Genomic DNA, 14,507 nt, shown 5'->3' with positions numbered 1-14,507 from the left:
CACACACAGGCTGGTGTGTACAACAGCAGTGCTATACACCTCATTCATTTATAGTATGTTTTGGTACTCATTCTGGGAGGTAGAGAGGGCTGTAGGAACAGAGGTAAAAAAATTGACCTACCCACAGTGATTTTAAATGTTCTCTGGTTACAGCAGTGAATGTACCGGGCTTTATCTGAAGGAAATTTACCTGAGAGTCCATAGTTTTCTGGAGTGGATAAAACCTAGAAGGCAGTTGTATAAATATGGATAATCTTTACCTTGCACCTAACCTACCAGGTGATTAACTAAGGCTCAGTGTCTTTAAAGCCTAGTTCCAGAAAGTATGCTGAAATCCACAATCCGTGCATGTCTAATTTTTCTCTACCCTCTCCCATCCTGATTTAGTCCCACTGTGAATGCAAGGAGCATTATACAAACTTTGTACCTGGGAAAGGATGCAGCATGATGGACATCTGTGAAACAAACAACACCTGCCATAAAAAAGCTAAATGCTCGACAGTTGCACCAGGACGGATTACGTGAGTCTTTTTGCTTGTTGAAGCTTACACTCAGTCTCTCCCTCCTCTCCCTTGTAAACAGGCTGCTAAAAGAACTTGAGTGGATGAACACATCCTGAAGTTATCATTAAGGGTTTCTTTATCAAGGACAAATCCCAAGATTTAATGGGGTCAGGGTCAGGCAATTAGCATAGTGATTGATTTCATCAGACCAATTGCTAATACCTATTAAGTTTTATTTTTGTAGCACTCAGAGGTCATTTCCACACTTGTAAATAAAAAGAACCAAGACCTATTTTCTGTTTCTCAGGGCAAGCAGCATCGTCTGGCTCACAGCTAAAGCCTCCTCTTCTTCCAAAACTGAGTAACTGCCTCTTGGCAGCAGTCCCTGGCACACACTATACCTTTAACTGTGCCTGGGTACTGCCTGGGAAAATGCTGCATGATGTGGGACAGAAACATGCCAGGCAGCATGCTAAAAATTAATCAGCATTAATTATCACGGGATGGTGCTGGAACCCTGGCTCTTTTTAGTATAGTATTGCAGATACAACTAGGGAATCTGAACCCCACGTTGTAAAAGCAAAACCGACCTCGGCAGATTCCTCAAAGCCTCGAGACAAGCAGATGGAAAAATGCAAAACCTCTGGCAGAGTTTCTTTTCCTGTACAGAAATTTGCTACACAGATGTTAGGAGGAAGGTCCATTTTAACACTAAACTTAAGAAAGCTATCTAAACCAAAGAATGTGGACAACAGGTTTCTATAGCCCAGTGATGGCTAGTACTGGGTTTAAAGAGATGTCCCTGAAATGCTAGTTTTCAGGAGCTGAGAGTTTGAATGTGAAAGACAAAACAGGCCATTAGCTGTACACTGGGAACAAATTATTTATCTTATAGATCTATAGACAGAGGCATTCACTCAGGACAGTATTCTTATTGCCAGTTCTTGCTTCATCATGCAGCTTTCTCTTACAGTGTAATATCAACATCACTTTTGTGTAAGCTATTGTGCATTTCAAAGAGTGTAGTGTACTACTTCATGTGCACTTAGTATATACTTACACTCTACTTAGTATAGTATAGTACTACACTGCATAACACGAGCTGAAAACCTAAAATAAAATTCCACATTGCATCAGGACCCTTCTTTCCTAATTTGTCACCGGTTCACTGTTGCAACTCAAATTTCAACAGCTGGGGAAGTTTTGAGAATTTTAGAATGGTTAAATTAAGAATTTATGAATGGGGAGAGAAACAAGCAATCCAAATGCTTTGCACTTTGTTCATTCAATGACCTTTAATGTCAAAAACAAAAACAGAAGAAAGGAGTGGGATTCAAATCAAACTAAGACTATCTATTTGGCAAAAAATCAAAACTATGCTGAATAGTTTCCAACTAAAGAAAATCTATTTATGAAAAAGGAACTTTTCAAAGAAAAACACTGATCGGTAAATGTGGGCACAGTGAATTGTTTCTGGTAAATGACAGACACTTACTGTATTTTGGCTGCATCCCAGATTTTAAAAATATTTTGGAGAGCTTGTTTTGGTAGGGGTTTTTTTACTTGTTTTAAAACACAAAGGTGTAACAGAGGCCACAAAACTGTGTCGCTTCTTTTATTTTGTTTTTGGTCTTGTTTTTTACTAAAGATGCTGTTGTGCTGTTAGGTTCCCCCATATGGTCGCTTCTACTTTCTCCATAATCAAATTATTTCTACAGGAATAACTCTCTCAGACAGAGATTTAGAAAAGACAAACATTTAGTTTGTGAACATAACACAGCAACCTACTGGAAAATCAAGATTGTCTCTGTTATCTGTTCCCATATAGATCTTTCTTGAGTGAGTGCTAACACTTCTTTTTTTTTTTCCTTTTTTTGCTTCAGCACAGTAATTACGTTCAGCCTTACCCAGAAGCTACAAAGCTTCAACTGGTGCAGAATTACACAGCAAATTAGACCATAACCTCACTGATTTCCAAGCAGACCTGGCCTTCCCCCAGCTAAACTTGATTATTTTCTTTTTTAATCCCACTTTTATTTTGACTCTGACTAGTTTTCGATGTAGAAATTAGTAGCTTCCTAAACCAAAAGTCTATTATACAAGTTTCAGGTAAAATGGAGACAGAAAACTAAGCTCCCCTCTTGCAGAGCGATACAATTCTCTTCCCCCTCCTGAGTCAGCTGAAGTAGTGACAATTCCCATCTTTTTGAGTTCCGCCTAACTGTCCATGCAGCGTATAGTGAAAACACCAAACAACTAAGTTTAAGTAGTCCAGTAAGGTTTGCCGTAAAGTTGTTCCTCTTACAGACACCCAGCCTGCACAGCATGCAGTGCATTCAAAGCAAAACCTGTAGAGCCATGTGCAGTATGAGCTGCAAACCAGATACTCCAGACAAAGCTGAGACAAAACTGATCTAGTCAGTCACCCAGTTGGTCCTTCCTGAGTCTGGCCGCACAGAATAAATAACTTCATCAGAAGGGGTGAGGGGACAGACAGGCTGAAGTGTTCAATCCCATGCAATAGGTACTAATCTGTAGATGCTAAATGGTTTCCTTTGGCAGTCAAATCCAAACTGTGTTACTGGACACCCACTCAGTTTAAGCAATATTGTCCTCAGAAAAGAAGTTTCAAATTATGTAAGTTCTTCTGCAGTTCACTGTGCCCCTGAAAACGATAGCCAAAAAAATTGCTATGTTTAGCCACCTGCTTCTTTATGACCATTTGCTGAAAAAAAGAGAAGAGGTTTATTTTGAAACATTGACCTGATTTGTGCAGTATTTTAAGGGTAGCTCCTTTTTTCTGCTATACTATTTCTAGTATATATAGATATATATACACCATATATTTCTACTATACTATACTGCTCCTTTTCAGCCTCAGTTTTTTTCTTTTCTGCTCAGAAGTGAAGGTGGCTATGTGCATTAATACTGCAATATTTACTTCATCAGAAGAAAGGGTCAGTTCCCAAGGAGGAGCTGCTCCATTCTCCCAGCCCTAACCCCTTCATCTGTGCTCCACAGTCATACCATCTGCCCAAGAGATCTGCTTACAAACAAGAGCACTCACCATCGGAATTACATCCTAAAAATTTAAGATGCTTTTAGACTGCTGTGTTCACCCAGGACCGGAAGGAGTCAAACTTGAGCCTCTCGGCCAATATCCCACCACCCCTCTGAGTCCCTGTGCAGCCCCCAGACTGCAGGGGCTGTGGGGATTTTCAAATGACATTGCTATCACCAGAGAAACAGCTATGGTAGACACCCTACATGGGAAACAGGAGATGATTTGGCATCAGGTTGATGCTACCGTGGGGCGTGAGTAAAGATGTGTGTTTGTAACAACCAGCACATGAAAACAATTAGGTCATCTTTTTGGTGTGTGGAGTAATGTTCCTCCTCTAATGATGCCTCTTTTAGAAAAAGTATCCAGAGATGAATCACTGTGGATAGGGTTTACAGGAATACTGAACATGCTGGAGACTTAATTAGCGAAGGCACTATTAAAAGCCAATGTTTGACAACACATACCATAGCCTCCTAAATATAGTTAGGGTTTCTTTCTATGCATGCTACAAGTTCACAAGAGCCTGCTTTAATTTTAGCACTGAAGATAAGTAAAGGACTGAGCTGACACCTTCAGCCAGTCTTCCAAGCGCAGATGGGCCCTAACGTTGAGGCAGGTTTGAAGAATCCAGACGGTTTAGGAAGTACTAACCACCTCTCCCAGTAGACAGTCAGGCTGACACAAGGTCAAGGCACACACAAGTCCTAGCTGCTCTCTGAAACACATGACCATTTGTACCCATCAGTACCTAACAGCACACATGGTCAATCACATTGATGACCAACAATTCCTTCCCCACCCCTCTCATGACACTGAGGTCTTTCATGGCCATAAGATTCCCTCAGTCATAAAACAGAAAATGTCAGACTGACACTTGTGGTGGTTCTTCCATAAACTGTCTTCAGATTTTGCCTCGACTGCAACACACTAGTGCAAATGCAGCCCATCCCAAGGCAGGGAGGACACTGAGCCCATCTTGAGGCATTGCCTGTCCCTCCTATGGGCACCATGACCCGAGTCTGCTTTGGACATATGTAGGACTGGGTCAGCTGTGTATCACTGACACCTCTCACAGGCTGGAGTCCCCAGGAGACAGCCAGGGTTTTACAGATGAGATGCTATTTCCAGTAGGGGCAGCACCAGCATAGAGCATACACCTGAAAACACATGAGATGTCTTGTTTCAGCAGCTTCAGAAGAAAAGATAATGTTAAATTACGGATATCATTGCCCAGAACGGTTGTATTACTTAAAGGGCAGGGTAACAAACCACCACTTTGCTTTGTTGAAAGGACTGACATGTCTGCCCGCCTTTTTCTACCAGTCCCATACAGCTTTGCAAGGACTGATGAGCTGCTATGATCCCCTTCGTACGTAGCCACCGTTAATCCTGCCAGGTCCCATGTAGTGAGTGGGGGGCTTCACACAACTTCCTCCCTGCCTCAGGGGCTGCACCCCACACATTTATGCCATAGCCTCTCCTTGCCCACAGGCAGGCAGGTTCAGTGGCTTTCTGGGCTCCAGCAACAACTTGTGGGGACCAGAGGCTGCACTGCAGCCAGGGGCATTCCATAGCCCCCATTCAGAAAGGTCCTGCAAGACAGACACTGGTGCCTCCTGTCCCACTCCTGTCCCAGCTGGCAGAAGGACATCACATCAGGCAAGCAGCCACAAGGCTGCCCTACACACTGGCACACTTCACAGCATGCAGAAGCAAAGATTAAACTAAAATACATCGATGCTTCCTGAAAATGCCTTCAGAGAAGCAATAGGTAACACCTGATGCAGGTTTTAGCAAAAGCCTCAACGACACCACAGGACATCAATGCACAATGACAATCCCTTCACAGGTGCACGTGCCAGAGGGGATCCGTGGGAAACGGGTTTGTGTGCTATGGAAATGTCATGGAGCGCCTCCGAGACCTGAACTCAGAAGTGGGAGGACGATGGCAAGGCAAGCTGACGTCTGCCTTATTGCTCATAGGTAAGTGACCACACACAAGCAGAGTCAGCTCCTGCTGGGTGGGTTGATCTTGCCCTGTCTTCCCCCAGCACTCCCTGCTATACAGGAGGGTGCTGCTAATAGCATGACACAGCCCACGCTACTCACTGCAGACTCCCTCTGACCACCTAAAGTTGCCTTTGCTCAGCATGCTGTGCAGTCTGCAAGAATTTCCAAGTAGTAGTGCTAAACATGGTCCCAGAACCCCTCACACATCACCTAGTATCACCACTGGGTTTTGCCCCATAATGGAGTGAGGGGGATCATCCCATTTCTTCTTCCTCCCTGCCCCTGTCGAATTGGATAATTGAGATTTGATCTAGCATGATGCACGTTAGTCCACCAAAAACATCAGGATTCCCAGCTGAGTCTCTCCCCTAGACCCCAGCCATCAGCAGTGGCATTGCTTTCACCAGCAAAGAGGAGAGAGGCAAGGGGCAGAGACTGAACCCTTTCATGGTCTCCATCACCCTCAGAACACCCCACCAGAACACTTCAGCCATAGCCTCAGCCATAGCTGGGTGGTCTCCACATTTCCAAACTCTCTGCAGACATCAGATGGAGCCCCTGTTAAGGGCCCACAGCTTCCAGCCTTTCACAATTATTGCAACCACCTTGTGAAGAGAATAGCATAACTGTCTTCGTCACCTTCTGTTGCATGGCTACAGATTTGAGCTGTGAACACACACTGTTAGAATCCAGCTGGATCTTTGAGTTAAATTTGTAAATATGAAAAATTTTCTCCTGATTAATGTAATTTGCTTGGTACTTTTCATTAAGTCCAGAAATTAAAACAAAGATCCTGAATTCCTGACCAGAAAGGAACCAAGGACAAAATCTGGCAGTGTCCATCACATTCAGCACTGAAGACCAAAATCCATTGCCTCAGCACTGAGAGCTCAATTGCAATTTTTCTGTGTATTTCTCCTTATGTATCTGAAAAGTGCCTGACTTGCTGAACACCACCATTTCTTAACACAATCCAGACTTAATGTTTTTCATTAAGTTTTGGACATAAATATGCCATTTGATTTACTAGCCAGAAGCTACAAAGACACATTAACCACACAGGTTATCTTACAGTACATTCACTTTGTGTTAATGTCTTTCAAAAGCCAAGAATATACAGCAGAATAGTCCACATTGTATTGTAAGACAGCATTATTAATTTTGAGATATATTCTTTGGTGCAACATACCTATAATGACTGTAAAGATTTTTTCAGCTCTTATTTTAAACCTCTGGAAAAAGAGCTGAATATTAGAAATATCTAATGCCTTCAGCTGCAGAATCAGTGGTCTCATACTGCTATCTTGGAAATAGAAATACCATCTGGGTAGCAAATGAACTTTAATTAACCTTCAGTGCATCAGTTTTTACTACCAGCTATGTGTTCACTGGTATTTGCACTACCAGCAGGTTTCCAACAGCATATCCCTCACAAGACCAAACTGATTTAAAGCAGAAGGCCATCTTCCCATAAAGACACATCTCCAAAGAAATATTGGTTTCATGTCCATCGCCCTGGTCTGCATACCAACAGAATAAGGGCTGCCAGGAGCATTCTGAACATTTTGCCTCACTGTGCCAAATATGCAGCAGCACCTGGATTTCACCTCCCATCTGCCTCTCATCTTTTAATGACCTGGACTTTAGAATCTTAAATTAACATTTAATAATCACAGATAGTATTCTTGCTTAGTCTGTCCTTCCATATCTCTCACACAGTGCCTTTCTCCAATGAGCTTTTCGATAGGCATTTAAACTTTTTTTTGCTCCCCTCTTCTTATAAGAAAATATCTACGAATGGCCACTGAGTACCCTGGGACCATTTACTGTACTTGTACCGACAAATAAGGGACTGAAAGGTACAAATGTAAGTAAACAATAGAATGGGTTTTACATTGATGGGGGTTTAGCTCCTTCAGAAATGTCATCTCTGTTAAAAGTGTTTTGATTCAGCAGATTCAGAAGAACTCTTTGCTGTAGCGTGTTTCTGGATACACTTAAATCTAGGGGCCAGAGACTGTCTTTTTCCTACTTGAAAGAAAAGCAAAATAATTTTGTGAGTCAGGGTAGAACAGAGTCATGCTTCAAAGTAAGTCTTGGATTGGGTTACATGGATATACTCAAGGGTTTTTCACTTGGTTGAGACAAGGACCGAACTAAGATCTGAATTTTCAGCAGGGAAGCCAACAGGTCACCTTTTACATAAGGGTGATAAAAAAAGCAATGGGTTTAGTTTTTTTAAGGGGGGGGTGGGGGGGGGTGGCGGGGGGCTGGTATGTAAGCAGTCACTGAAGCCAGGACAACTCTGGAGGCACCTATTTCTCACACAGGGACATAAGGGTATAATCTAACCTGAACTGAAGCCAAGAGAGGCCTCCACTTGGTTCAGACCCTATCACCCCACTTCAGAGGAAAATATGTAATTTCAGAATTTAACAGCTAGAGCGGGAAAAAAGCATTCACCATGAGATTATGAGATTTAATTTTTTTTTTAGATGAGGCCTGCATTGAAATAAATCTCTGTTGTTCTGCTCTTCTAGATAAAGGATCTTCTGAATAATAAACAGAAAGCACAGTACTTTGTGAAACTCCATGTAATTGCTGGTCAACTGAATACCAGTACCTTGAATAACACTGATGTAATATATACCTTGACTGGCAAGTCAGCAGAGATATCAAAGGGAGAAAAGGTAAGAGGTCTTCCAGCCCACCTCAGCAAGAATACCACTCTCTAGTCACTCAACAAGGTGTGAAAGGTCTTTCTGCAGCAAGACATCAGGTTGCGGAGAGCTGCTGGATTATGAAAACCCACAGCTGTAGTCATGTGTTACGAGAAGTTCAACTGAAACTTGAAACCTCACCAGCATCAAAGTTCTCACTAAAATCAGTGAAAACAAAAATTACCTTTAGATATGCATCACCACTGAGTGGTCTAACACAGACTGCTCTTAAAATGTTTGCTGAAATTAACTCATCTTAAATCTGCAAGCACGACTAACAGAGCTGGGGAGGGGTGGCCATTAAGAGAGTCTAGGTGAATTAACAGGGGTGTGGGGAGGGAAAAGCCCAGAGCTTATGCTGGAAACTTGTGTGTACCGCTCACAGAGCGAGCACTGACTGCACTGCAGGTCCCACCTCTCACAGAGCATCAGCATCCTTCGAATGATGCAGCAAATAGGTTTCTTCAGCATAAATAAAATGCAATTGGCAATTTATCATGAAAAATATTAATTTCATCACTAGCCAGTTTATTTGATGTCAATAAACATCGGGGCAGTCTGATCCCACAGTTTAAAACATTTGTTCTCTACAGCTGATATACTAGATTTTGTAATCTAGAATTACTGTTCTTGGTCCACTAAATGTCTCTTAAAGACTCAGACCTATGTGAAGGCTGAAATCAAGTACTTCTCATGTTTTGCAGTAGAACAGTGGCATCTGGGAGATCTATTTTTATTTCTTTAATGAGTACGCGCTCCATGTGTAACAGGAAAATATCATTGCTGTCTGAGGCCTGTTAGCTTCCTGCAGGCTTCAGTACAGTGCAGGATCAGCAACATTTTGTTGTTTTAAATATAGATATAATATAAGGAAATGGGTTGTAGTCCCATAAGATTACAGGAGTTGGCCATTTGAGTACAATCACATTTTAAATCATTTCCTAGCTGACTTTTATTACTAGCAGTCATCAGAGCCCTTTCAGGTACTCTGTTCTCCCCACAGGGCCTGTCCCTGCTTCTCCTCTGAACTTTGCTGTCCTGGAACAAAATAACATGGTCCTGATCCAAAGTCAAAGGAATTTTTGCCATTTCCTTGATAAACATTGGAAGCAACCACAACCTTTAGCCTCCCCAGACCTAAACAGCCCAGGTGCTGGCCATGGAAGGAGGTGTTAGACTTTCAACATGCATACTCCCTCTATCGCCATACCATAATAAAGAGCTCACAATGCATTGCCTGGCTTCTTTCAGGATAATCAATTAAGAATTAGAATCCAAGGAGGAAGGAGGAAAGGAAAACTTTTGCAGGGAAATATTATTGCTTCCAATGGGATTTTGCACATTATTGACAAATCCATGGACAACGTGGAACCAACATTTGAAAGCAGAAAAGAGGTGAGCCATAAACTATACACATGCAATGTCAGACTTCTTTTAAAAAAAATAGTTTCGCATTAATTGAATGCAAAGAACGACTAACAGCAGGTAGACTTTCAAAGTCTACCAAGCCATTGTACGTCAATTCAGAGAAGCAACATTCAAAGTGAAAGGTAATGACAGTTCCCACAGCAAAGACGATCGCTCTTCTGCCAGGCTGGTCCATGGAGGATTTGGTTGTACTCGCTGCCTCTGGGTGGTTCCTTGGGAAACTGGCAGTAATGATCAGTGCATCTCACTGAATTCCACAACAACATACTAAAAGGAGGGACATCTGGACAAGTATTATCAGGCAAGACCTGTATTCAAAGCAACAATCCTTCCCCTTAAAAGGCTAAAATTATAAATACTGGTAATTTCAGGTGCTTTGGGTTTTTTGGTGCCCTGCTTAGTTTATTTTCTTAAGAGTTCAGTTCTTTGTATGGTGTTCTTTCAAATATTCTGTTTCTCTGCCCTTGCTCATTGGGAACGAAGAGAAAACAACCCATTCCTCATTACACACACTGTATGTTCTATGACTACACAGTGTTTCAGGACAATGATGAAGTTTACCTATAAGCCAGCATAGCACCAGGACAAGAGCACTACCATCACAGCCACTTCCAAGCACCACCAGCCACCCAAACAATAAGGAAGACCAAATGCATAGAATCTGTAATAACTGAAACTCATACAGTAATTAAAAAAAATGTCTTACGAGAATTGGTATTTATTCCATGTTCCCAACTAAAATAAATTTTACTTCCATCTTATTTCAGGAAACCATAATGTCAGTACTTCAAGATAATGGAAGATACAGCCAGTTTACATCTTTGATAGAGGTAAAGATCCAGAAAAACAATTCCATAAGGCTGCTTTCAGATGTTCTTCAATACTAATATGTAATTTCACTTTTATTCTTACACCAAAACAGAAAACTGGCCTGGGAATGGATTTACAGCAGGACAACAGGCCTTACACAGTCTTTGTTCCAAGTAATGAGGCTTTGAGTAACATGAAAGCTGAGGCTCTGGATTACCTGCTTTCTGCAGAGGTATAGTCTTTCTATAATGTGTATCCTTCTCAGATAGTAGATATATATGTAGATATATAGCAGGTGTATACACATATTTTCCAGTGTTCGTCTAAGCTAAGTTCCTGCGATTGAGGTTTAAGCCATCTCTAACAGTTAAAGATTAAGAAGACACCTAGAAAGGAACAGGATTTTGGGTCTCCCATTGTATAAAGCAATGACAATCCTCCACACCAGGCCCCCACTCCCCTGCTCTTAGCCAGACCACACAGCCTGGACAGCCCCATGGCAAAGCACCAAACCCTCTCCTGGAAGGTGTCACCCTTGGTGGGACCAGACCACACAGCCTGGACAGCCACATAGCCAAGCCCCAAATCCTCTCCTGGAAGGTGTCACCCTTGGTGGGAACAGCCAAGGGGAGCAGATGCTGCAGGGGCCCCGCTGGCTGGGACACACTGCTGGTGAGGTCCCAGGAGACACATGTTGGCATCCTGTACCCTGGATGCCTCCTGCCTCTCCCAACACACACACAAGTTATAAAAGGCCCGTGCTGAAATAAAGTGATGTAGGGGTGAGGACACAGATTTGCAGGGTGCATGCCACAAGCTGAGCACCACCACTGACCCAGATGTTTCTGGTGCACCAGCCGGTGATGCCATTCTCATCCCCATGTCCTTTCAGCAGGCCAGGTTGGGTTTATGTGACTCATTTGGAGCTAAAACGGCCTCTCTTCTGCTCTGGCAGGGTTCATGGAAGTTGCTGGAGCTGGTCCGATACCACATTGTCTCCAACACTGAGGTAAGCATGGCTGCTTTCCTGACCTAGAGTGTCAGAGCATTTGCAAATCTTTTGCTACTCTGAAGGCAGAGGTTTTCCAAGAACAACCACCACCCTGTGCTGCACAAGAATGCAAAGGACAAATTTGCCTCTGCCCTTACTAAGTGTAGTCACGTAAAGGTCACTAACAGAGAACACGAACCTTTCACCTCAGTGTCACTAATCGAAATAAAACCTTGCTAAGAGGCACTGGGTAGCCCTTGAATCATGGCAAAATAAAAGTGCATGGTGTCACACTACTTTGTTACATGCAATTAACTATTCACTTTAAAATATACCTTTTGGTGATGGGGACTTAGCCCAAGGGAGGGGTGGGTGGGGGAATTATATATACAGTCACCCTGAACATGAGACCCACTGCCATAGACTGCTGTGGAACAAGAACCACTGTCAGGGGGTACTGTCAGTTTGGCAGGGCTGCAGGAATGAGTAGCAGGAAAAGTGCTTTTTGCTATCAAAATCAAGCGCTCTCTAACCCTATTCTACTAAGATTAGTCTTCTTTTTATCAGAGAGAGGTGATTTTGTCATCCTCTAAGTAAGCCCCCTGTTCTTCCCTCCTTTTTCTGCTGGAAACAAAGAGCAGAACCCAGCAACACCAGCTGCTACTAAGGCTAGAGGAGACTCAAGCTCATCGCCACCCCAGCCCCTGCTGTGGGGAAGGAAGGAAGCCTTCGCATCCTTAGCAAAAGGGCCTGCTCAGAACATCCAAGGCGGAGGTCACCCCCAGCACAGAGCAGTGTCACAGGGAGCAGAGGCATGAGATCCACGTGTCCCTTCATGGGATATCAGCACTGCCGTTCCTATAATGGTCTAAGGATGCAAACAGGGCTATTTTCAGGGAGAGGTGATAACTTTACTTAGATTGAGTGCTATAATTAGGAGAAAAATTAATATTCTTTTTGGCAACAAGCTCTTCACATGCAACAACCAGGAAGCTCAGTAAAAATTTAATCATCTGACTTTGGTACACAGGCAGGTTAGTCAATGCGAGGCTGCCCACTTAGCGAATAGGGTCATTGGCTCATCCTAAAAAGAAAGGCAGTCTTGTTTGTGAAATCCATCTGGATTTGAAAAGTATAATGATATTACAGTTCTTTCAATTGATTTATATTCATTTCAGCTAGATATTGCCAGCCTCATCTCGATAGAGCACATCAGAAGCATGGCGAAGCAGTTCATTTACTTTAACAGGACCAGCACTGTAAGTCAAAGGCGGCTTTCACCTGTAAACAGCTCTCCCTGATCCAAACAGCTGTTTGCAGGCAGGGGGAGCAAAAAAGGAGTGGGTACATTACCAGAGGAATTGCTTGCTATAATGAGGCAGAAATTTTCAACTTGCCATTCCTACCCACTGTTAGAAATTAGTATTATAAAGGACAAGAACAAGTGATTGGTATATAAGGACAGCCTGCAGTTTCTTTTTTCTTAATAGCCTCAGTCCAGGAATGATCCTCATCTATGCTCTGCCTAGTTTAAAAAAAAAAAAAAACCAAAAAAAAAACCCCAATGTAAAATGTTTTCAATCCTTCTGTTATATATTTCTGTTATTATAAACACAGTGCACACATAGATAATTATTTATTTTCTTTCATATTGCAGTCTCTGATTCTGATGAACCTAGCGAACACATTTAAAGGTGTTAATTTGTCAGTACTTTTGTGAAAGCAAACTCATCTGTTATGTTAACTCCCTTCTGTTCTGGAGAAGAGATGCACCTATGAAAATATTTGTAAAGGCAGAGCAGTTGCAGAACTAAATGCAGAAAGGATTTTTTTTTTTTTCCTCCTGTGAATTTAGACAGATCCCAGATTTTCTCTTGCTTCCCCCACCTTTGCCAGAGAGAGGACCAAAGCATGATTATGCCCACAGAAATCAGTGCCTGAAGTCATCAGTAGTCTTCTCATTTTGTCCAGTCTTTTATCACCAGTTCCACAGGCTAACGATGCAGATCAAGAGGAAAACTTTAGATACCACTGTTGTAGAGCAATATCCACAAAAATGTACAACATGTGTGCTTCTTGCACAAAACAAGTGTAATAAAAAATAGATAGCCAACTTTTAAAAAAAAGTTTATTTCTATGACTAGAAATTCTTGAAATGAATTATCCAAAATTAAGAAGCTATGGCAATTTTATTATTAATAATAATTTATTGCTTCATAGGGACAAGTCTTGGTGAGTGGAGAAGAAATGGAAGAAACAGATATTGTTGCAAAAAATGGTCGCATTCATACCCTTGCAGGAGTTCTTATCCCACCCACAATCATTCCAATTCTACCACATCGGTGTGATGAGACAAGAAGTCAAGTTGCAATGGTAAGAGAATCACCACAAATCAATAGCAATTAACTGCTCCATACAAGGCACTCTAGCTTCCTCTTTACTACTTTCTCTGATGTCCGTAAAAAAAGGGGATATTTTTTTGAAATTAATATATCAGTGACATACAGCCACCCAGCTAGCAGTACTGCATGGATACAAATAATTTGCAAGCACATCCTATGCCACTCTAATGCATCTAATTCTTGCAGTAGCCCTTTTAAATACATTGCCCCTCTAGTCAAACTTTTTCTTTCAGCTCCTGAATCTCATCTGTGAATACAGGTACCTGGTAAGCAATGCCAAGTTCCCAGGGAAACTACTCTGGATCAGTACTTCCATTTCTACTTAATGTGCACGGGAAGGAGCAAGCAAATTAAAATTTTAACATAATAATTGATTTTGATATTAATACACTAGAAATATGTTATTTTCAGAAGCCACAGCTTCCCATAGCCCTGTTTTCTTCCAGTTTTGTGCAAATTAGGAATTACAAAGGTTTCATACCTTGAAGGGTGGATTTCAACATAGCTTATTCAGTTTAGTAACACAGAACAGGCCTTTCCACTTGGTAGCATTCAGATACTATTTCTGGTAAGAACACA

The 14,507-nt window shown here is 42.1% G+C and overlaps 1 protein-coding gene across 3 annotated transcripts in view; it reads left to right on the top strand.

Moving 5' to 3' along the window:
• Positions 1-14,507, top strand: part of STAB2 (stabilin 2) — an 88,195-nt gene that overhangs the window by 16,705 nt on the left and 56,983 nt on the right. For all 3 annotated transcript variants that reach the window (XM_055808849.1, XM_055808848.1, XM_055808850.1), the window contains 10 exons: positions 388-521; positions 5,417-5,550; positions 7,362-7,444; positions 8,118-8,267; positions 9,549-9,692; positions 10,493-10,555; positions 10,648-10,767; positions 11,491-11,544; positions 12,705-12,785; positions 13,747-13,899. In XM_055808849.1, the coding sequence (XP_055664824.1) occupies positions 388-521; positions 5,417-5,550; positions 7,362-7,444; positions 8,118-8,267; positions 9,549-9,692; positions 10,493-10,555; positions 10,648-10,767; positions 11,491-11,544; positions 12,705-12,785; positions 13,747-13,899 (1,116 nt within the window). The remainder of the gene's footprint in view (positions 1-387; positions 522-5,416; positions 5,551-7,361; positions 7,445-8,117; positions 8,268-9,548; positions 9,693-10,492; positions 10,556-10,647; positions 10,768-11,490; positions 11,545-12,704; positions 12,786-13,746; positions 13,900-14,507) is intronic.

The sequence above is a fragment of the Falco peregrinus genome, chromosome 6 (assembly GCF_023634155.1).
Source record: "Falco peregrinus isolate bFalPer1 chromosome 6, bFalPer1.pri, whole genome shotgun sequence".
Lineage (NCBI taxonomy): Eukaryota > Metazoa > Chordata > Aves > Falconiformes > Falconidae > Falco > Falco peregrinus.
This window is presented reverse-complemented; position numbering and strand designations above follow the sequence as displayed.